Source organism: Channa argus, chromosome 16 (genome assembly GCF_033026475.1).
Source record: "Channa argus isolate prfri chromosome 16, Channa argus male v1.0, whole genome shotgun sequence".
NCBI lineage: Eukaryota > Metazoa > Chordata > Actinopteri > Anabantiformes > Channidae > Channa > Channa argus.
The window spans coordinates 18,454,826-18,478,713 of NC_090212.1; the positions used below are offsets into that span (position 1 = coordinate 18,454,826).

Genomic DNA, 23,888 nt, shown 5'->3' on the forward strand with positions numbered 1-23,888 from the left:
CAGCAGTAGAATCTTCAAAAGTTGGTTTTCTTTGTCTACGCAAAACCATTACATCATTAAATAAATTTACTGTGATCATGTTTAAAGCAGACTGGTCAGGTTTGGTTCAGCTCGAGCACTTGAATCTGAATTAAATAACTCTGGGTGACGATGACCCACTAAACTCCTGACCCGGTGGGGAACAGTGCGAGTTTAATTGGCCCCGCCTGTGAGTCATATCAGGAGGACAGTGGGTAACAAGTGACAACAGTGAACGTGCTGGCTGGCTTGTTAACTGGGGGCATGGGGTCTGGAAGGGTGGCTAAAGGGGAGCTGGACTTGGTGTGGTTGCTGCACAGTTCACTGGGGAATGTTTGGCAGATTTTTTGGGTGTGTTTTTGTCTTATTTTTGGTCGGGCATGCCCCCCACCACAAAGCTGGACTGGGGTTCATCGAAAGGTGAGCTGCTTGGTGCACTCAGGAGACCAAAGCAACCCCCAGCTGGTGGTGAGGCCTCAGATCAACCCCTTATCTACTGTTTTTGTACTGGGAACCAGCACAGAGGTGTCACATTGCTGATTCTGACCATGAACAATTAAAGTAAAACTCTATTACAAGTATTGGTGGGCACATATGTGTAGCTGCAGTATAAAGACACAGAGGACAAAGGCAAGACACTAAAATTTGTCTTCAGTTAGTCAAGCTTTACTTTGGCATAAATCCAACCACAACATCTCCGCACTGGTTTATTTTATAAAGGTCTTTTGTGTGTCAGGCATGTCCTGATTGCAGCCACAGTGGAGCCGATGCAAAAATCAAAGTGTTAGTAATTTGATCAAGTTTTATGATACATTAAAAAAAAACACACTATAGACATGGTGAATTAATGTGAGAGCACATTAGTAAAAACAGTAAAAAACTTTTTTCATCCTTTCTTTGTCTCAACTTCGTGTTAAATATGATTTACATCTTGCTATTCAGACCCCTTCACTGACTGCCCAGCTTTTCGTGTTGTCGTGTAGTTTTAAATTGATTAAAACGGCCACATTTTCCCCCTTGATTTACTCCAATAACCCATAATGTTTTTGTTTTTTGCAGAAAGAAAAAACAAAAAACAAAATCCATTTTTACAAAAATATCCAGACCGTTTCTGTGGCTCCAGATTATAGTCAGGTACATGCCATTTGTTTGAATCTTTGTAGAGATAAGCCTAGAACCTGATTGGACATAGTAGGTAAAGGCCCACACACTGGATGTCAGGACATAAAACCAGTAGGAAGTCCAAGCAACTCTCTGACCTACATGATAAAATGTAGCTGAAGAACACATCAGAGAAATGGTAAAAACTTGTAAAGGATTTAGATTTTAGTTCTGAGGAGCAAAGTGGCCTCAGTAATTGTGAGGCGGAACCACAAAGCGTCCCCTAGTGTTTGCCGTTGAGGGGCTGAGCAGAAAGGACCTTGGTCAGGGATGTGACCAGAAACCCAATAATGACAGCTGTTAGGACACCCCATTTTAACAGCAATCAGTCAATCGGGCTGTGGTTTGCATCACTGTTTCAAGTCTGACAAAAGCCATTTCAGACACAGAGCAAGAACACAAAGACTCTCTGGTCTAACGAGACAAAATTCAGCTCGTAGCCAGGGCCGGGCCTAGACATGCTTTATTGGAGTGGCCAGGCTGGGTCACAGGGCTCATAGCATTATTCTGGTGTGTATCTGGCAACAATTATCAGCTGGCTAAAACCACATGGGGATGTGTGGTGGTTGGCAAGATGGCAGTTTACAGCTTTTAGTCAGGGATTTGCTAAATAAATAAATACATTTGCAAACATTTTTTAAATATGCTCTCACTTTGTGATTAAGGCTTCCTGAATGTGGTCTGAAGGACCGGTCATCTGCACACATCAGAAGAAATGAATGCAGACAACATGCTCATGTTCCCACCATGCCTAAAAGTTTTTCATGCAGGATTACTGACACGCACGACATTTCAAATTTATTCACCTTGTCCTGAGACTACAAACTGATCTCCTACTTTGGAAACCTGTTCTAGACCTGGAAGACCTCACAGCGAATGATTGATTAAGAAGTCTGGAGTTAGAATAACAGAGCGAAGGCAGTATCAGTGCTGTTAAGAGGATCTATGTGCTGTTCGCTCCACTTAAGGAAGTCTATTTTTACACAGAGGCAACACATGAATCCAGCCTGGAGACTACAGGCACAGAGAAACTCGGACAATAACCACTTTTGGCTGAATGACCCTGAAAGGCAGCAGCCTCAGCAGAGGTGAATTCACGCATTCAATTCCCTTCAAGAGACTCATTTGACTTTCAATTGTACATGTGTGCTGAGCTTTGACAAGTACGGATAAAGATATGGCAAACACTTTTACAGAGCTGGAAGTGAAAGGGGATGCACTTGGGTTCAGCCCACATCCACCTCTCCAGAGGGCTTCTGATTTTCCACATTATTATATTTTACAACTATTGTAGTGGATCGTTCCAAAAGGACACTGTCGAGGGGTCAGAGTGGAACATTTATAGCGTGTTCATAATGCTGCACAGGCAAGTTCAGTAAAACAAATGATGATATTATCTCAGGTGTTTTTCAGGGGGGGCATTGATCTAAAATGTTATTTGCATCACTTTTTTACATATCAGACTTTCATATCCAATAATAAAAATGCATAATACATGTGCTTAGATGACTGATATTTGCCCTTGATTATAAAGTTTGGTTGTAATCATATAAAGTACAGCAGTAACTATAACTATGAAGAAAATATTTGTAGCTTGTTTTTGATGAGGGGGAACACATCAAAGTAAATGTTGCCATTTTTAACACATGTTTGACAGGTGGTAGCAGGAGTACACAAACCCAGAACTTACCTATCTATTTAAGTTCTGAAACCATGAAAACGTAGGGTTTTTTTTTTAAATTTGGAATAAAGGAATGCAAACCTTTGCACCTAAATGTACGTATTTAAAGCAGTACCAAATTTAAGTCTGGTCCAGATTTGTTAAACTTTCAGAGGTAAAAGTATGACTACAGTATTAAAAACTCGAGTCAAAAATGTGTTAATATAGAGACTTGGTGTGAAACACGGAAGCATCTTTACCTGGTGGAGCTGATTTTAAGCGAATTATGCAACACAATTATAGATCAGCATTTATAAGCATGTTTTTGTTTTTTTACATTTGCAAACCACCTTTTCTAATATGTCAAGAATATAATGTTTGGATAGTAATTCGTGGAAATAAACTGATCGGTGCGAGGTTCACACCTAGCTCTCGTATAAATGTGAAGAAATATTCCTGCTACATTAAATTACACTCAATTTGCAATTAATTACTTTCATTCTTGGTCAACATTTTGAAAATTATCACATACTTTTATTCTTTTAAATATTCATAAGACATAAAGGAAAGAAAGAAAGAACAGCTAGGCCTAAAATGGTCACAACCCGTGAGACATTGTACAAAATCAAGGTTTTACTCCACTATACTTTAATTATTTGAATATATTTATGAATGTAGATTTTTAAATGTAAAAGCTTATAAAATATGGCGCCATGTTACAGATTAAACACCCTAATTAGCTCCAACTCCAACTGTGATATTTCTACGTTATATAAAGGATTTTATCAAGTGTTGTATTGCTGCAGAAAGATTGAGAAGCTCTAAATTACAGATGAAAATTGCAGAAAAACTGTCCATTTGAGACCTTTATTCAACATTATTGTTGGCCCTTCAAAGAGGCTACTGGTACTGTGTGGAATGTGAGAAAGTTAGCAGCATATTAACACTCAAATGTGAGTGTACAGTATTGTATGCCGATGCTGTGCATATTTCCAACAATTCAGTCTTTTCACTCACTGTGTCCTGCTGGAACACAGTGGTCCTGTGAAGACTGAGACCTTTCGATACCCAGAGTTCACATTTCCAGCCTCGGTTAGCCAAAAGAAAAGGACACATTTTCTGGACAGTTTCAACAACTCTCCCCTCTGATCCTTTGCTTTCTGCAGCCACCAACCTCCCCCTCTTCCCTCTCTGCTCTGTCTCCAGTACAGGGGTTCCATGTGGGTGTGGGATGGTCCCCCTCCCTCATTTGAAGGGGAAAAGGTCCCAGAGACAGAGCTGTTAATTCAATCAGGAGAGCGGTATGCTCAATTAAGCATCCATAAGGGCCCTGGATGGGTCCTGGGGCCCTGTAGAGGGCAGGCAGCCCAGTCCCCAGGAGGTATTAATTGTGGATGACAGTGTGTAAACAGTGGGGTGAATAGACAGCGCAGGTGCGAGATACCCCAGTTCATACTCAATAGCCCTTTTCACCCCCTTGATTCTCTGTTGCCACTTTCCCTTTCATTCTCTCACTATGTAAAAATCGCTCCCATCTCTGATTAATGTCATGGATAATTTGCCTTTGTGGGCTTATTTATTTGTTGGTGTGTGCTTCCGTCACTAGGCATGCTGCTACACCAGCTTTGGTGTGAGTGTGCTAAGTGTGTGTTTGAAGAGGGTAATAAGAGGCTGCCCAGATCCGTCGGCCAGCCAAGGGCTATACACGACTCCTCGTTTTCAGGAGCTAGTGAAAATTACGGCCAGTACGTGTAAAATATGTGGAATTTATGAAATCAAACCCAGATGACACTTTAAAAGGAGAGGGCTTTCTATCTGACCTCCATTTTCCCCCATTTAGCACAACACCCATCCCCTCCCTCTCTGTGTGTCTGTCTTTCATTCAGCACTGTAACTGTGTTTGATCGTGTTTGACAATAATACATTTTCACGAGCTGTCTCTCTCTCTCTCTCACACACACACACCCCAAGGTTTCAGATACTGTAGTCACGTAAAAGCAGGTATTCTTCAGGTTAATTATACTTTCATAAATCCCCTAATTTCTGTTTCATTGCAATATAAATAGGCTTTAATAATAAAGTTGGCTAAAGTGTCTTAGACTCTTAACTACTTTACATACTGTTAATTGGTTATTTAAACCATAGATCCTTCCTTAATAACTGGACGTGAGCTTTACATGTGGAATCCTAATCTTAAAATTTAACTAGTAGCTCTGAATGTCACATAACAGAATAAGGTTAATTAAAAAAATAAATCAATATTCCCCACGAAATGTAGTGGAATAGTAGAAATTAGGTTAGGGACACAAGTAAATGTACTAACTCTATGTCACTGAACTCCATTGAGAGACAGATCCTGTAGTTATGTAAAATTAGCAGTATCACAAATACAGTTTTAAATACATAACTTAGTGTTTTCACACTATGTACTGGGGTGTATTTAGTGAAAACACTGATTGTGATGACCTCTAAAGTTATTTTTCATATTTCCGGTTTAAAAAGAGCCAATGGGAACAAAAAGATGCAAAGCAATTAAAAAAATTATGAAGAAACACCTGAAAGTATCCAAAAGAGGTGACAATGACTAAAATAGACACAAAATGACTAAAGGCCGACTTTATGGTCAGTAGTGAAAGACATTATTAAAACCCTGAGCAGTACGTGTCACAAATTGCACAGTTTTAAAATACTTTGCCAAAACTATTGCTTTTAGAATTATACTCCGCAAAACATTTTGACAATAAAATATACTTTTGTTTAATATTAAGTTGGTCTAAGTGGAGTTAAAAGGGAACTGTTTCTTATACTGTTGAGTGGATTTTTATTCTTTTGGTTGAAATACCTTAATATGAAATGATAACTTAAACATGTGAAAATCTCTGAAAGGAAGAATAACTTACATAATATTTTGGTAGCCAAGTAAAGTGCATGTACCTCTTAAGTATAGTACTTGAAGAAGTTACTCTTCACCACTGTTTACAGTACATGTGTTTAACAGTGTGTTTTCAGTATATAAGAGTGCGATCAGAAGTACAGAGTACAGCCCTCAAATGTAGTGGAGTAAAACTAGCTCAAAGTTCACATGCCTCTAAACTCCAAGTATGTGCCTATAAAAATGTGAGTTCATGGAGCTGATACTGTACATATACAGTAACTCTTCAAATGCACAATGAGAAGCTACTAAAAACATTGGAAAAATATAAATGCAGTGTTAAAACTGAAAAAGGATTTACTGTAGTTTGCCATTTGAACTGTAAAAATAATTGGATAACTAACTAGTTTGCACCTCTTTCATAACTCTTTTCACCCATAACATTCAGCACACTACATCTGAACTCTGTGTGTGTGTCTAAATCGTACCTCAAGTACACGCAACATCGTGATTGAACATCTGTGCGGATTCCTCCTCCCCCTCCGGCCGGCGGCTCTCTGGGTGGCCTCTGTCTCGCTCTGTCTGTTTCGGTGTCTACAGACACCTGCTAATTTTCTGCCGTATGTAGTTGGTGTAAGCCAGTAGGGTTGGAGGGTAGGGGCAGCAGCTGGAACATCTTTGGAAGGGTCTTTGCAGTAATTGGGAAGTACATCTCCTTTCAGCATGGCCATTCATTCCTTTTTTGTTTTTGTTGTCAGAGGTCTTCTTTCATGCTCGGCCAAATGACAACAGAATTAAAGTGTGGAGCCATGCTTTCCCTACAACAGCTTTACACCCCAGAAAATTGTGTCTTCTTTGTTAGGGGTGGAGGGTCTCGGCGAGAGGGGGCAGCAGATATGGACTGATCTCGTTAACATTCCAAGAGACACTCCACAGCATTTCTTCGTCCACTCGCGCCCCTAGTGCGAGTGGACGGGGAGGCGCGGAGCAGCAACGAAGCTCATCAGGTGAGGAACAGCACAGAGGGGAGGCCCGTCCCACGTCTCACGGCCCTGACAATGATACTCCACAGGCTCTTTACTGAGTCTCTGCAGTGGTCTCATAAACAAGAATCCAGATAATTCACTGTCTCAATCCTTCTCCTTTTATATCAAACTGCCCAATACCTTTTTCAGCTTTCCCATTTGGCCTGACCCTATTTGAAAATTCTCTCCATCCTTTCTGAGAAAATAGGCCTTTGCTGAAACCACCCGGTGCACACAGAAATCATTAATGCTGACCCTAATTGTGCCAATTCCAGTAGCTCAATAGCTCTAATTAAAAGAGGCACTCAAAAAGCAGCTGAACTGCCATGGCCAACTATTTAAGAATATCTACAGGGACAAAGACTCGGAGAGAGGGATTTGGAGAGGGGGTCACCCATTCCAGCACAGGTGGACCGGATGGCCCTTTTCAGCTCTTACAAACCCAGTTTCTGTGGGCTGAAGCAAACACTCAACCTCTCTCTGATCTCTTCTTTTCCTTTTTAACTTGCCATCAATGGGCCACACTACTTACATGGAATGAAAAAGATGAAGAAAGCGAGAGCACAGAGGGAAAGAGGAGGTGGGAGCCCAAAGTTGAGAGTTTGTAGAGCGACTACAGTGTAGAACCAGTTTAGGAGTCCATGCATTGTGCTTTTATGTAGGGCTGGACTGTACAGAACGACCAGCGGTGAACTATCCAAACCATTTACCAAAGTATTAGCAGAAATATTTCAATAAGTAAAAACAAAAACAAACAAACAACCAAACAAACACAAAACCCCCACTAATTAAAAAATGTCACTTTAGTATCTAGAATTATTAGCAAAATGTCTTTTGCCAAAACCACTTTTTACTGGATTGGAGACATTATTGTGTAATTAGCATTTTATTTTTTAGGTTGAGGTTGAACAAATTTAAGATATTCTTATTATACATGTATATATAATCTTAATCCAGACAGTAACAGGTAACTAAAACTGTTAAGTAATTGTAGACGAGTAAAAATTACAGAATTAGAGACAACATAAAATATTTGTATTCAAATAAAGGGTTGTCACACTTTTACTTAGGAAGTAGACTTGAGATTCTGATAAAAAATGCACTGATGAATGTGGGTGCTATAAGGATGTGTAAAAGTGTTTACAAAGCAACTTCTTCAAACTTTTTTTTTTTTGGGGGGGGGGGCAGGACAGACTACAACCAATTTACTGTTAAGGAAACTGCCAGATACTTCACTCATAAAAGTTACTTAAACTAACAATAATTGCAGACTTTTGCCAAGTCAACCTTGAATCTGCATCCGCCACACACACATACATACACACACACACACACACACACACTGACCCCCTGCAGGGCTCCTGACAGCTATTGACTTTACTCAATAGATGCTTTTCATTATAACCCAAGTACACACAGGCTAAATGTCACGGCAGCAGGATACTAAGCTATTCTAGTGCATTCTGCATTATGTGTCTCTGAATGGGGATGAGAACCTAAAATTTGACCTCGCAATTGCTCAGCCTTTGTCTCTGTCCTCAAAGCCTTGTGACAATACATCGAGTGTCTGTGCAGCTGCTGCGTCCCCGGCTCCTCTCTCCTCTCCGACCACTGCTGCCTTTCCTCCTTTGCGCAGAGGTTATTTTGGACCATGTCGGGCTGGGCGGGGCTTTAGCGCTCACCCCTCGCTGTTATTGGACACTCTGGTCGCCGGTCAGCGAAGCTGCTCCCTCCTTTGCTTTTAAATGAAGTTGCAATGGATCCAGGCGCGACTCAACCTGTGGAAGCCACAGTGAACAGCTGGTCCTCCCGCAGCGGATAAAACCAATCACAATGTCATGGTTCCTACTGCCACGCAGGGCACTATGTGAATAGTTAACTGGAGAGGCAGACAAAGGAGAATCCTCTTAAGGAAGCCAGTGAAGTTTTTGGAGCGTGGTGCGTTTTTATTTTCACGGTTTGGACCTGTTGATCAGTGTGACAGACGGACACGCCGCTCCCTAATCCGCGCTCAGAGACGATCAATTATGTTATTATCACGTTTCGTCACCTTTGCTCACTTCTTGGCGCCTCTGTTTCTCTGTTACCTGCCACAAGTGTCCGCGCAGAAGCCTGGCTCAAGGGTGAGTGCATACCTGCGTGTCCACTAACAATACTAATAGAAATATTAATAAGAATACTTGATTATTAACGACGTGCGCCGTGCGTGGAGACCTGCCAGAGGGAATCGGTGCACAGACCTTACAGAATAGACTGAGTGTGTTAAACTGGGCGGTCCAGGTGTTTGGGCAGAAAGTGGCCAATTACACGCACAGAGATGTGTGGAGATGATATAACTGTGGTTGGCAGCAGGAAAGGCGCATTTACGCATTTCACAAGACTATTAGTAACTGACTCGTTAGGGTCTACGGGGGATTCTCTCGTCAACAAAGGTCTGACGCTACACTAAGTACTGACTGGTGAGCAGTATTTGCAATGGTCAAGCAAACTAAAGGAAATTTCAGTGTCTATTTATTTATTGTGCAAAAACCTCTTCTGTGTATGACAACTGTGTTGCTCAGTGATCAGCTGTGTTAATCTTCAGAACAAAGCCTTTTGAGTGAAATTTCGAGCCTTGCTCCTAAAACCTTAGAATCTCCTTCACCGATGGTGAACTTGCTTCTTTTGGTTCTGGCTTGGTCATGTAACTAAAACCTGCCTCTGATTTCCGTATATAAAAATATCTAAAGCCTACAGATTGTGTCATCTCGATCACACCAAGAAGCTTGTAATCACAGGCAACCGGCTTTTCCAAAATTCCACCAGATGACATCATCTAAACTCCTAATGATGAAAAATCCCTCCGAGTTAGGTCATCTGGAGGAGTTTTTCAGCTAGAAGCAGACAACTATTTTAATGTTGGCGTGTCAGAAGTCCTGATACACCTCTAACCAGTTGGTCTCTGCTGCCTAAGCTCTTGTATTTGTGCACATTTTGTTTTAACTTTAACTTCAGCCAGAGCACGAATCCTTCATTGCATCATCCCTGCCACCTCTTCTTTACTAGGAGTGTTGTCATTGTCCCGTGTCCATCTTTTTCATCAAACTCTTTGTCCTCTTACATTCATTTGTGCCCATCTCCGTCCAGACTGTGTTTTACATACCCACGGTGCTGTCCAGGCAGAAAGTGAATAAGCAATGCGAAGTATTGTTTCAGTGCAGATGCAGCATAATATCTGTGGTCAGAGGGGGGAATGAATATGTAATACCCTCCCACATATTGGAACTATTTCACAAGGCCCCCCTCCCCTGCGGTTATGATAGAAAATGAGTCACTGGGAATTTATACTTTGCGTAATCACGTTGTTACTCACTTGATAATTGTTTTCCTAATGAGGAGATCCAATTAATGGAGTATGCAGTTTTACTGTTAGCCTAGTGCATATGTTGTTGTTTGGCTGATTCACATGGCAGAGCTGCTCTTAAACTCAAAAATTGAAACAAGGCTTCCTAATCCTCAGAAATCGGACACTTTGCAGACCAGAGGGTTTCACCAAACCCTGGTGTAGCATCTTTATCAACATCGCTATTAAACACATTTCTCTGCATCTACTCCATCTTCCTGCCAGGCATTGGACACCAAAGGGGAATAGTGACAATGAGGGTGACAAGCCCCCCTCACCATAGCAATATCAAATCCCCCCCTTCCCCTTCATTTTCTGATATGCTGATATGCTGATATCAAGAAGAAAAGCCTGAGTTAATGTCCCTGCATTAAACTGCTCTTTCGCATTTCCCCCACAGCTCCATGATGTGTAGCTGCAGAAATGCAACTTTCCCCAGAACTGGGGGTAATTGGAAGATTATTGCTGTTTGTTTAGTCCGGATAAACTTGTCTTGTCCACTCTGTCTTTATTCTTGAGTTTGCCTTTGATGCATATCGTTTTAATAATCTGTTCGTCAGCTATTGTACAGCTCAAATAAGGATGTGTGATGATGGGCAGTGGACCAGTGAAACACATTCTCTGCGTAGCCTCCTGCATCAGATTCTTTTGTTAGATTGAAGGCTGTAAAAACCATATTTGGCAGGATTTCTGCTCCTTAGTACCACGAATGATCTTTCAGACTAGGCAGGTGGTGGGCAGGAAGGCAGAGTCTCATTTCCAGTAACTTTTGTTTTTTCTATTTAGAAGTCAGTTTCCCATGGGGGAAGAAAATAAATTAGGGGCTTTGAATTAAGAATACCTTCCACCCTTACCCATATATCCTTAAACCCCTTCATCAAATCTACTTGTTAGCGTCAGGTATGGGATGTGATGAGCAGTCAACTTGCATACTTTGGTGGAAGCATAAGTGATGACTTGTAAACTCACTGAACAACAACCAGCTCGACCTGAGCAGCCAAGACTTCATACTTTCAGCATGGGAGAGTAAGAGCCCCTGTTCAGATGCAGCACGGTCTTTTTTTGCAGCTGTGAGGTATAGATCACAGCCACAGTGCAGGTCTGATCTGAGAAGTCTGCAGGTGTATGCATGTGGAGATGTCTGTAGTGACTGTTGTATGACCAGCCACTAGCTCTTAATTATACTACAGTGCACATGTAGCAGAATCATATGAGACAAACAAAAGTGCAGTGTGAATTACCACATTTCTTCTTGCTAAATGAAGCACATTTTCTCAGCTGCATAACCTCATGTCACGCTTTACACTGCTTCTCATTCACCCATTCGCACTCACAATCACACACAGTCATGCATCGGTGGGGGAGCTGCTATGCAGCTGGCCAACACTCACCGGGAGGAACTAAGCTGGGGTTCAGTGTCTTGCTCAAGGACACTTCGAACCAGCAACTGGGGGATTGGTGGACGACCGCTCTACCTCCTGCACCATGTCAAAAGGTATTTATGGGGAAATTAAAGAGGATGAAGCAGGGTACAGAAAATGCATAAAAACTGTAAAAAGAATTTGTCAATTTTTAAAAATGTATCTGGCTACTGCACAAACATGGTTTCTCTTGACTTTAATCTACATCTACATCTTAGAGAGCTGTTAACACATCAATACCATTGTCATTTTGCAGCCAAGACTAAACATGATGCAGCAACCAAAAAAAAAAACAATGTTGAAGAAATGCTAACAAAAGACCAGACTTAAAGAATTCTAACCATTCATGCAATGTGCTGATAATGCATTTGTCAGCTGCTCAAATCTTATCATCTTATCAAAGGAGGTGCTTAAAAAACATCCCTAAAAAATTATCGGTGATTTGGGGGTTTTCTTTTGTTGTACGTTGTAATGGTTCTGCTTTAGAAGAGAGCTACTGAAGTGATGCATTTTTTTTGATGCAAACGGCAAATTAAAAAGGATTCTCAATCTGTAGATTATGAATGAGCTTTAGAGCCTGTTGTGTATTATGTTATTTTATATTATGTATGGAAAATATTGTGTAATGGTTCAGCAGCACCAGTATGAACTCTGTGGATCTGAGCGAATTTGGTATAAAACTTCATCGTTTTTCAAAGGTGGGTGAACATTGAGTTACATTTAGTCTTTGTCTTATCTGGCAGTTTTAAAATATTTATCAATAGGTAGATTTATTACAGCCTCATATAGAAAAAAAAATACATCTGTGCTACCGGGGTTGTTAATAGCCATTTGGGGAAATGCTGGAAATGTCTAACTGAAGTAGTATAAATGAGACAAGTTGAGCGGAATAGGCCACAGCAAAATAAATGAATTCCATTAAATGTCAACAAATCCATCTAGTCTGTAATACACAGCTTCCCAAGCCAAGAGCCACCTTGGCTTCACTTGTACTTCACAGGACACTGACATATGGCTTTAAGTGTGACTCCATAAGCAACCAATAAAATTGCTTACATTTGTTGATTCATTCTGATTGCGTGATGAGAAAACACATTTCATGCTCATTTTTAGGGACTTTCTAATCACTATAATGAAATGCAGTCAAAGTCGGGCTCTGGGATTTCAGGTTGGTGAGCTCCACAGATGGGTTATTGCTACTTTACTCAATGTTTTTCCTTGATAGCCAGAGTGTGTTAGTGTACATAATGGTTTGGTCCGCTATAGGAGCTTGCTCAGTGTGTTAGCGACAAGCAAGTACACTTGTTTAAGACTCTTAACTGCCTGTTAAGAGTCATGGCAGAAACGCTTCCTCTCCCCTGTCAAACTAGTTCAGCAGATTGGCCTCTGCTCCCCTAGATTTAATCATTTCCTTTGATATGAGAAAGTGTGTGGTCTCAGCTTAAGTAAGCATCTATTGTAATGTGTGACGGACAGACACATACACACTTCCAGACTCCTGGGAACTGCAGAGACAGCTGACTGTTCTGTAGCCAGGATGTAGTATTAGTGACAAACAAGGAATGTTGTTAATCAGATTTAGAGCCATTTCCAAATAGGAAGAAAACCTCCCTGTCCCCTCTTACTCACACTCTCATTTTAATTTCTTTTCCCCAACTTCAAAAGAAAACAAGGAAGTCATCCTCCCCATTAATCTCAAATTTAATCTCCTGACCATCATCTAAAGAGGAAATCCGATTTCAGCGTGGTGTTAAAATGTTTTTCATCGACTCAGTATGGGATGTATTAAATCTTCTAACCATAACTAATACTTCAAAACTACAAAAACCGGTTTATATCTACAATGGATCAAATGGCCATTTGTAATGTGAAAGAAGTCGCTCCAAAAAGAATGATGACAACAAGACCATTGAAATATCCCCTGGAACCGCTGTAGACAACGGACATAGCAATGTTACTGGGGGACACTAAAAAGTGACGGACATTTCGATTTTTAAATGTATTTTAAGTTGCTTTTGTGTTGTAGCACGCGTTTCTCGATTTGCAGTGGTGTGAGCTTTCAGGGCCACTTTACACAGATCCCACAGAAGCGTCTGTTAAGAGAACCCCCCTGTACAAAGGCAGGCATGTTTAGAAACTTTACCACTTTCGGTGCCGACCACCAAAATTCTGGCTGTTGTAAGCATTTTTGAGTTCGACTCAGAAAAACGCTGGACTACAACTGTGTAAACATAAGGTTTGGTTGGGTTTGGATGCAAGGACATCATGGTTAGATTTAGGCATTAAATAAACATTGTTAGATTTCACTCAAAAGGAGGTGGTTTACTTCAGTGGCCTAGTGGCTCAACTGGTAAAGCATCAGGCTGGAATTCAGAAGTCTCCCAGATCAATTCCCAGCCCACGGACCAGGTGTGTCTTTGAACAAGACACTCAGCGGTAGCTTCCTGGGTGCTGGCTGTAGCTGCCCACCTCTCCCCCCTGAGGAGGACGAGTTAAATGCAGTCAACAAAGTTAATTGTTACATATAAATGCGCTCAATGATGACAAAGCTTCTATTCTAAATTCAGTATTTCATATGTCAAGTTAAAATAAATGGAAGGCAGTGGTTCAATTGGTAGAGTGGCCACCTACTGACCAGAGGGTCAGTGGTTCAAGCCCCGGTCTTCCGGACCACACGCCAAAGTGTCCCTGGGCAAGACACTGAACCCCCAACAGGCCATCCCGATCCCAAGCCTGATAGAGGGTGGTTGTTAGGATTCCGTCAGAAAGGAACTGTGCCAAATCAACATGCCGACAAATGATCCGCTGTGGCCACCCGGACCTCACGGGATGAGCCCAAAGGACAAAAAGATTTCTTAAATAAAAAAGTCAGGTTACAATAAGCAACAGAAAGCATTTTCACCCTGGACTGAAACTCCAGTTGTCTTGATTTAACACTTGTGCATTAATTGCACCATTACAGTAAAGGTTACTGCTGTTCAGTATCCATTAGCCCCAATTCCAAGATTATCGACTTAGTTTAATTCACTATTGTTTGTAGAACAAAGGATGCACAGAAGAAGATCCACAGGCACATAAATAGCCTACGATGTAGCCTTTGTGTTTATTCAATGCAGAACAATAAACTACGCATTTAATAAAGCATTTAACAGCATTTAATAAAGAGACACATATTCCCTCCAAGATAAAAAGGAGAGGGAAAATGGAATGTATACCCATCAGGCGACCACAACAAAACTCCAAATGAATTACATCATACTGTGATAATATTGCATATCAATATTGCATTTACAACATGTTTCCACTGCCACCAAGTGGGCAAAACACTGGCCAATGCAAGTAGAGTAATGGAAGTCAACTTTAACAACAGCTTTGCAAATCTTCCTAGCGAGACATGACAGTAATTTGTTGAGGTCAAATTAAAAGAAATGGAAGAGTAACACTTTAATGCTTCAAGCTCAATTGCCAGCCCTCCTGCTGCGAGTGGAACACACACTTTGCACCCCGTGTTATACCACAAAGGTAAAACTAGTGCTCACCTGTTCACAACATGTTGGAGGACTTACTTTGAAGAATTACAGGTTTCGTTTTTAAGACAAAACCCAATTAAACCTCTATGATTAATGGAGGGGGATGAGAAGCGGCACAGCTTTTCATACATTCCTTTTTATTTTCTTCATTTCTTTGAAACAAATCCTGACTATTGGACTATTAAAAGCACAACTATTCCAGACTCTGGTGGACAACTTTCATTAGCTGCGGTCGGCTCACTTTTATACTTTTCCTCTATTGGACTAATCCACTTGTTGGCTATTGAGGAAATGCCAGAAACGGCTGGTAATTATTGACACAGGGAAGCCTTAGTTAGCCATATATGTGTTCATTTTGTTGTTGCATTGCTTGTTGTTGTTATGGCCAAAGGGGATAATGAGCCCATCACACATCATTGGTGTTGGCACACAGAGCTCCATCTTTCTGTCTCATACATGCACAAAACACACACACACACACACACGGACATAGATTGACTTTTAATGAATCTCCATCTGTGCATGCAAAAGCCTTTTCCTTCAAAGCAGTGATGTCACTCATGTCAGACTTCGTGTTCTTGTTAGTTAAATAGGAGAGACATATTTTTTCCACTGCACAGGATGTGATTTAATCATTCCTTGCTATATCAAGTGGCGAGCGCTGTCAGTGTGTTGGCTTCTCTAACTAAACATTTTTTTAGTCAGAATTAGTTGCAAAATCTGGATGACACTTAAGTTACATAAGCAATTTCAATTCCATATTGTGGCTTTTAATGTATGTGCATTGTTCTGCATCTGTGCATTGTTCTGCACTGCATCTCTTTGCACATCAAGATAAACATTTTGCAAGTCTGTAAACCTCACTTAACTAAAGTGTCCCCAAAACATCTCTAATTAAAGAATAAAATATTGCTGCAAAGAAGATATTACCAACAATATTATCAAATCTGGGAAATGATAACAGATAATGCCGCACTATGAAGTGTTATTAAAATGTTCCAATACTTTTTCGGAAATGGAAACGTGGACCTTAATAGCCAGACTTATACTATACTAACCAGAAGTATTAGATTAAATGGGTGTAATTTTGAGTTTTAACAGTGGCCGTATTAAAACTGTCGATTTCCAAACACAACATCAGTCTCAAGTACAACACAGACAGGACTGGAAGGACTGGCCAGACCTCAACTCTCTGCACAGCTCATAACTGTACCAACACTCAAAAGGTATGGTCAACTCACCACGACTCATGCTCTTATATTGCACTGCCACAGCTTTACTTACTAATATAAGAAAAGGCCAAATAAAAAAAAAAATAGTATTGGGTATGCAGGTTTATAATCATGTAGACTTTACATATTTTCTGATCAATATTTAAAGCAAGCGGAATAGTTAATAATAGTTAATAGATTATGGACCCCATTTTTTTCCAAGCGATCACCCAAGTGAACCTTTGTTTGAGTTGTGTGATGAATATTCAACATGAAAACTACTGTTGGCTGTTCCCGCTTCAGTCTGATATCCATTACATTGTGTATTTATTATAAAATGTGTTCATAATGCATTTTTCAAGGCAGATTCCTTTAGGGGGGCTGGTCTACACTGCCTCATAAGCAGATGGAGAAGTAGTACCACTGTAGAATGACTCCACTTCAAATGCCTGCCATTCAAAATTCATCTGAAGTATAGAAGTATTTGAGAAAATGTATTTAAAAGTACATTTTTGTGAAGACTAGTAAATTATGGTAAAAGTATTTTAAATTATGAAATTGATGCACCAGTGCTGACGTAGCACGTTCTGTAAGTGTTTACATTTACACTTAGCAGATGCTTTTATCCAAAGCGACTTCCACGTGAGGTACAAGGCAGCAAGAATCTAAGTGAAGGACAAAACATCAAAGCAAAGTTCTATCAGAAGAAGTGTTTCACTTTCATGAGATGTGCAAGAAAGAGCACAAAGGAAGTTTTTTTCACTAAAATAATCGCTTTAAGTGCATAAGAAGGTACGGAAAAGTTCTGTTTTCAGCAGTTTTTTGAATACTGGGAATACTGAGTGGTGTGACAAGAGTTCTTTTCGTCTGATTAAAAATAAGGTGTGCTGCTGCATTTTCGATCATCTGCAAGGGTTTGATTGTGGATACTGTACCTGTAACCGCATAAACTGGGCATTGCAGTAATCAATATGAGATATGACCTGCGCCTGCACAGTGAGTTGGGTTGCATATTGCGTGAGGTTGAGCTGACGATATCTTTCTCTCATCCAAGCACAGATGTCAGAGAGACAGGCAGGAATGCGTGATAAGACAGTGGAGTCCTCCTGTGGAAAGGACAGTAAGAGCTGTGTATCATCAGCATAGCAGTGATAGGAAAGGCCATGTGAGCGGATAGAACCCAGGGATGTAGTATAGATGGAAAAACAACCAAGAACTGAGCCCTGCAGCACATCGGTAGAGAGGCTATGAGATTTAGAAACACAGCCCTGCGGGAATACCTTGATGGTTCGTCCCGACAAGTCAGAACAAAGCCAAGCTAGAGCTGATCCAGAGATGCCAAAGTCCAAGAGTGCAGACTATAGGATCTGATGGTTCACAGTGTTCCATGGTCTTGGCCAGAAATGGAAGAAGAGAGACGGGTCTGTTACTCTCCACAAAGGAGGGCTCAAGAGAAGGCTCTTTGAGCAGCGGGGTAATCTGGGCCTGCTCGAATGAGTCGGAAAAGTGCCTGTTGATGATTTGTGTAAGGGCTGGCATTGGTGTGGGTGCAAATGCTTGAAAGAAAGTGGAAGGGATCGGATCCAGAGAGCAGGTTGTCGGACACGTCATCCTCAGTCAGAGTTGAAAATGAGAAGAGCGATGCATTGTTGGGAGAAGTTAGCAGGATGTCATCATCTGGAGGAGACAAATGTGAACTGTGGCTGCCACCTTATTAGTAATGAAGCAGGCAAAGTCTTCGGCAGTGAGAGAGGTGGATGGAGGAGGTGGAGGTGGGTAGATTTGAAAGTGGAGAACAGATCAGCACTTTCTGTTGTCCGTGGTGTTGCTGAGCCTCTCTTGCTAATATTCAGTCTTTGCCCTGGTGACACAGTGACCAAGAGATCCAAGCAGATCCCGATACTCAGCAAGAGCAGATGGAGTCTTGGATTTGCGCTACTTCCTCTCAGCACTCCAGAGCGTTGTGCGTCGCTCACGGATCCGGTCGGTGAGCCATGAGTTTTAGGTGGTGAAGTAGAAGCTGGTTTTAACCACTTTATAAAACAGATTTGATGCTCGCTGTGGTGAAATGTTCCAAAATTCTAAGTTAATGACTGATTCAATAAATTAACGGAAAGATAGAAGATTTAAATTGGCAACAGGACAGTTTGCATCATTTGACGCTAGCGCTGAGTTCATCCTACAAACAAGGCTCTTAGTCAGCTTCGCCTTCAAAGTTCTCCTGTCACCACAGCTGTGGTGTATCTAGAATACGTTCTTCAGCCTGTTCTTTAGAAAAGGAGTAGCTCATAGGTGTAATAAAACAATACATTAAAAACACTCAGTCAAGGCTTTAGATTGTGTTTTTCTGTGTTTTAATACAAAGTCTGGCCGAAGAAGCTCCAGCCAACATGCATAAACCCAGGTGAAGAGTCCCGCTGAATTGCACTGCATAATCCACTGATTTGTTAGTTTATTACCCTTGAGCCGTTTCACATAGTCTGCTCCTGCTTCTCATAATATTATTTTTCTAAATATAATTATTTTCTAATCGTTTTCTTTATTCCTTCTCTACTGCTGCAGTTTGAGTTTGAAGACTCTCTGTCCGTGGTGGATTCAAAAAAAAAAAAAAGAAGAAGACAAGAAAAAAAGACCACTTTACTAACGCTGCAACGGTTGCACAATGGGGGTTACATTTCAGTTCTTTTATGAGTGGTGGAGAGAGCTCAGGGCTCTGTGTGCTTCTGGTCGAGATGTGTATGTGAGAGCTTGTGTGTGTATTTGTGCGAGTTGGGGGAATTTGGCTTGTTAAGATTCTCTGTGCTCATTGTTTTCCAGTCAGGATAACAGTACCAAAGTCTCCTGGTGTTTTACCTTTGGTTCATCTTTGACATCAACTCTTTGGTGGCCCAACAAGTAAAGGAGGATTTCAGGTTTACACCATGTTAGGGGATTTATAGCGAAGCTTACCCTGCCTGTTAAAGGATAAGCATTTCTCCTTGTTCTCTTCGAGAATTAAAGAAAGCGCCTCTGAGCAGTTGTTAAAGTGAGATTATTCTCCCAGGGGTGCATTCAGTACTCAATTATGTTACTTGGCACTTTGGCTGCTCTGTAAATCTTTGATGTGCTGCCTTTTGCACTATGATGTAAAACTCTGAATAGTAAGCTTCAACAAGTGAGTATGAGCTAGTTTCCCCCCAGAGGTTTAGGCAATTAATGTTATTTTGAGGCAGCACATGTTCCTCAGCAGATCCAGTAATAGCTCCTGTTACATGTTAGTTGATTTAATTTAGATGTGTTTGTTTGGTTTTGATTATACGTAGCCGGGTGGGTTTCAGTCCCCGTCATCAGGGGCTGTTTTCCCTCAGGAGATCATGCCAGGTGCTGTCATTGTGTGCACATACCGTAGCAGCTGATTTCGGTCAGACAGACCTGAGAGGAGACAAAAACATAGTATCCTAGCGTTTAAACTTGCTAGGTTCGCAGTTGGGTTGGGCTTGACACATCAGGACAAAGTGGATCATATTTGGCGTGTTGGAAAACATAGAAAAATGAAAGAATGTCGTTTGTTGTATTTCCTGAGTTATGTTGTTTGGTGCTCAGAGACGAACCCCATTCATCTGGTTGTTTCTGCAAGTTAAAGGAGTCATTTTTCAAATGTCATGATGTGCAGCCTAAGTGTCCTAAGCTGCTGGTGTGAGTCAACTTTATTTTGGCCGTATTTTAACGTGAACCACATTTATTGCATTGAGGAGTTGCGCAAAAATCTTATAGACATTGTTGTGACACTCGATCCAACCTGAGAGGCGGCTGTGATGCAGGACAGAGTCTGAGTCAGCAGATTAGATTAGATCGGATTTAGCAAAGTGCCTGATACTCGATACTTTCGCCAGATGGCTTGTTAATCATTTCTTTCAGCATTTATTGAGTTTTAGGAATCACGTATCCATAAATGTTTTTAAACTACTTACAGGACACGACGCAGCTCTTCTTAAAGACTCAATCAATGACCGGCAAACTGCTATGAGCAAGTATTCGGTGAAGTTTGCTGCTCATTTCCAGAGTAGCATTTTATTACTTAAAGACTAATTGTTATTCCAAGTAAGCCTCATTTTTGATTCTATTTTTCTATTCTATTATATCTACTCCAAAGGTGAAAAAAGATGCATGTACGTTTTATGTCCTTTACATCTCAAGGACTTTCATCTATTTCTCGCATTGAATTTTAGGAAAAACATAAGGAACAGAAACTGATCAGACAAAATAGAAACTAAAACAAGGTTAAAATTAAAATCACACTATTGTCTCAGAGCAAAAAAATTTACCTCTGGGCTTTCTTGCTAATACTTATATAAAAAATTTAATCAATACCATTCTCATATTTCTGTCCAGTTTGAAGCTACAAGGAGCAGACAGTTCGGTTAGCAAGCAGACTACAAACAGAAGAAGGGGAAGGCCAACTTGGCTCAGTCCAAACATAACACTCACTCATGTGCATTTCTGTAATGTGTAAAAGTGCTGGTTTTAATAAAAAAAAACTCCAGTGCACAACTAAATAAAAAACGGAACTCCTAATGATGTTAAACTCCTCTGAGTGATGTCGTCTGGAGGCACTTTTCAGCCAGAAGAGAAATATTTTAAAATAGGGAAGCCAGAGAGAGATTTAAAAGCAGTATTGTATATTTACACCCTAAACTAAAGCCATGGGGAGCAAAGTGAAAATTGGTGAAGTTTCCATTTAAATTCACTCTTTTTAATTAAGTTTGAGGAGCCTGAATGTACTTAAAAATAACTTGGCACGCCCATAAATTACATTTCAAATAGAGCTACCAATGCATGGTCACCAGTAACACTTTGAAAGCTTAACATGGATTCAAAATGTTAAAATTCGACTCAAATACGAGTCTGTGGGTGGGGCAGTGTGACTATATGTGGGAGGCTTGGTACTGTATGAGTGTTTGGTTCCTCTTACCACACAATGCTGTCTCAAAAGTGGGATTTAATGCTTTATTATGAGAGTTGAGGTAGAAAAGGCTGAATCCATTAAGGCTGTGAGTCAGAAGTGGGGAGAATGGGCCAGTGTGTGGGCAGAGGCCAGACTCTTTGGCTCTTAACCTGGATGGCGACAAAAATCACTCTTTCTCTAAAGAGTAGCTTGCTTCGATTCCCAATTTACAAATAAAACAACTCATCACACAGACAGTCTGCTTTCTCCCCTTGGCTCAGTTCAGTTCAGTCTCTTTTCTCTTGTGGAAGAAACATGTAAGAGCTCCCTACTTGTAAAACGAAATAAAAACAGCCTTATTTTGGAAAGAAAAACAAATACAATGCAGATACTGTACATGCTCCCCCACCAGCTACCAAATTATCCCTGTCCCCCACAAAAGCCAAGAGGAGGACACACAAGTAAAAAATGAAATGATGTGCAATGTTTTCCTTTCGGTCTGCACTCTCTCATAAGGAGGCACATCATGATTTAGTTTTACTCTGCGATGTCTGACAGCAGCTTTTCTGCCGTGCTTCAATGCCAAGGCTGAAATCACTTTAAATTGGCCTGGCTTGTTCTGGGCGCATTGTTACAGTGAAATGAGTTGGACATGTGTCCCGTGGTGTCCTCTAAAGTATTAACCCCGCGTTTAAATTTCCTTTCACTCCTGTTATACAGGATATTTTGGGGAAGTTAAAACAGCCAACGGTATCCATCTGTGTTTAGCACTAGGGTATTTTAAACATTGTTTTATATGGGGATTAAAGCTGTGACTGGGCAGTTTTCGAACAACCCTGTCACCCCACATCCTGATTTTATCTGGCAGACAGTATCTTTTATTTTAGGAAGCATGTAGTGTTTGCTCTTATCTACAGATAATCTGCAGTCTGCCTGTGATGACACCTTCAATGGCCACAATTATTACCGTGATAATTTCCCCACTGCAAACTGCCTGCTGCACAATCTACTGAGTCTTCTATTTAATCGTAGTTGTTTCCAGACACAGTTAAAATATGTATCTTATGTGGTGCAATACAGTGGATTTATCTATTTGAGTAAAGATTTTAAAACAAGCCAGACTGAGGCAGTTCTCTACACTGATAGAAAGAAAATCCTCCATCCTCAGACTCAAAAGCTGCTGGAAACAAGTTATACTGTACAAACTCACCACTTTTTTTCAGCTTTTGTTGAAATTTCTGGCAATGAGAAATTAATGTTGACTGTCAGCAGTGGCAGAACCTGTTTGGTATTTATTAATAAAAAAGATTATTTTGTAACCCTTGTTGCCACATTTTGGATTTGCAATTTTTTTCTTTAGATAATGTAAAATACCGTACCGTTTCCTGATTTTCTGAAAGAGACAGCAGGTCAGCTTAATGAGGGTTTTGTCAGTTTTGCGCCACATTAGCAGTGTGTCTGAAGGGATTTGTTTTTTAAACCAACTACCCACTGCTGATCACCTGGATCAGGTGTGTTCATTCAATCTGAAGCTTGAAGACGGGGGTTGTGCAGGGAGAGGAAATACCTGCCAAATGATTCTCTTATTCTTCTCATCAGCCTAGATTAGTGCTAATTAGAGAATATTAGCAGTATGCAACAAAGAGTTTTCTAATGTCTTTGTACAACATCCACACTAACACAGTCCAAAAGGAGGATTTCGAGACTAGTTAAGTGCTTATTGATCGGAAGCTTGTGGAGTCAGTGGCAGATGTTTAAAGTATGATTTTATTGGCTGTTTTTGTAAAGTCTTACACAAACACATTACCATGCAGTTAATCTGTTTAGAGCACATTAGATGAAAAGCCCTGGGGTGTATATGAAATCCAGTTGTGCATCAGCTCATTCATGACATCAGTGGTTTGGCTTTGTTACATCTACACTTTGTTCAGGTCTGTGTGATTGCTCTTTATATGTGCGGAGAAAATCTGTCTCCAAGCAACATTCTTGATGTTTTTCAAAATAGTTTTTTTTTTTTTTTTTGGATCAGGCATTTGGGAGGAAAAGTGAGTGGGGGGGGGGGGGGGGGGTGACAAAATTATTCATGTGTGGTTATGCAAGAAAGCACACATGCATTCCTTTGATGGGTCATTGAGACCGCCTTAGATTGTCTGACACAAATTGGAAAGTGATGGATTCACACTATGCCCTTTGGTTCTGGCTCTTACTCTCAGTGCCTGACCTTGATGAGATCTCCTATGTGGAACTCAGAGCTCCAAATAGCACCCTGGTAATTGCTTGAGAAGCCTAGGATGAAAAATGCATTTGAGAAAGTTTTTCGCATGCAGTGTTTTCTACTTGAAAAATTGTTGATTTTGGCTTTTTGTCATTTACGAAATGGGTGTTTGAGCAGCCACAAAAATGTAATCGTCATCTGTGAGATAAGACAAATCCAGCGCCCCGTGTGCTTTCTCAAATAGTTGAAATCGTTTCAACAAGAGCTGGCTAAAGAACACTGCTGGGCCACTAAACAGCAGAGGATTCTGGTGCTGCTCAGTTCACACCTACTCTCCCTCTCCTCACTAACCCACTCTTCACTGACTCCATCTTTTTGGCAAAGGTGTGCTCCCCTGAAATCCCTTAAATATATTTTAAGCAGCTGCAAAGCCAAGAACCATTACTGCTGTCAAAGAGAAGGTTGTCGT

At 40.8% G+C, this 23,888-nt stretch overlaps 1 protein-coding gene across 5 annotated transcripts in view; it reads left to right on the top strand.

The window, feature by feature from the left end:
* The first annotated feature begins 8,488 nt into the window (after positions 1-8,488).
* The window catches only part of smoc1 (SPARC related modular calcium binding 1), a 49,046-nt gene continuing 33,646 nt past the window's right edge, over positions 8,489-23,888 (top strand). For 4 of the 5 annotated variants that reach the window (XM_067479172.1, XM_067479174.1, XM_067479175.1 and 1 more), the window contains exon 1: positions 8,490-8,859. In XM_067479172.1, the coding sequence (XP_067335273.1) occupies positions 8,764-8,859 (96 nt within the window). In that variant the 5' untranslated portion in view covers positions 8,490-8,763. Of the gene's footprint in view, positions 8,860-23,888 lie in introns of all 5 variants that reach the window. The other variant, XM_067479173.1, reaches the window with a different exon arrangement.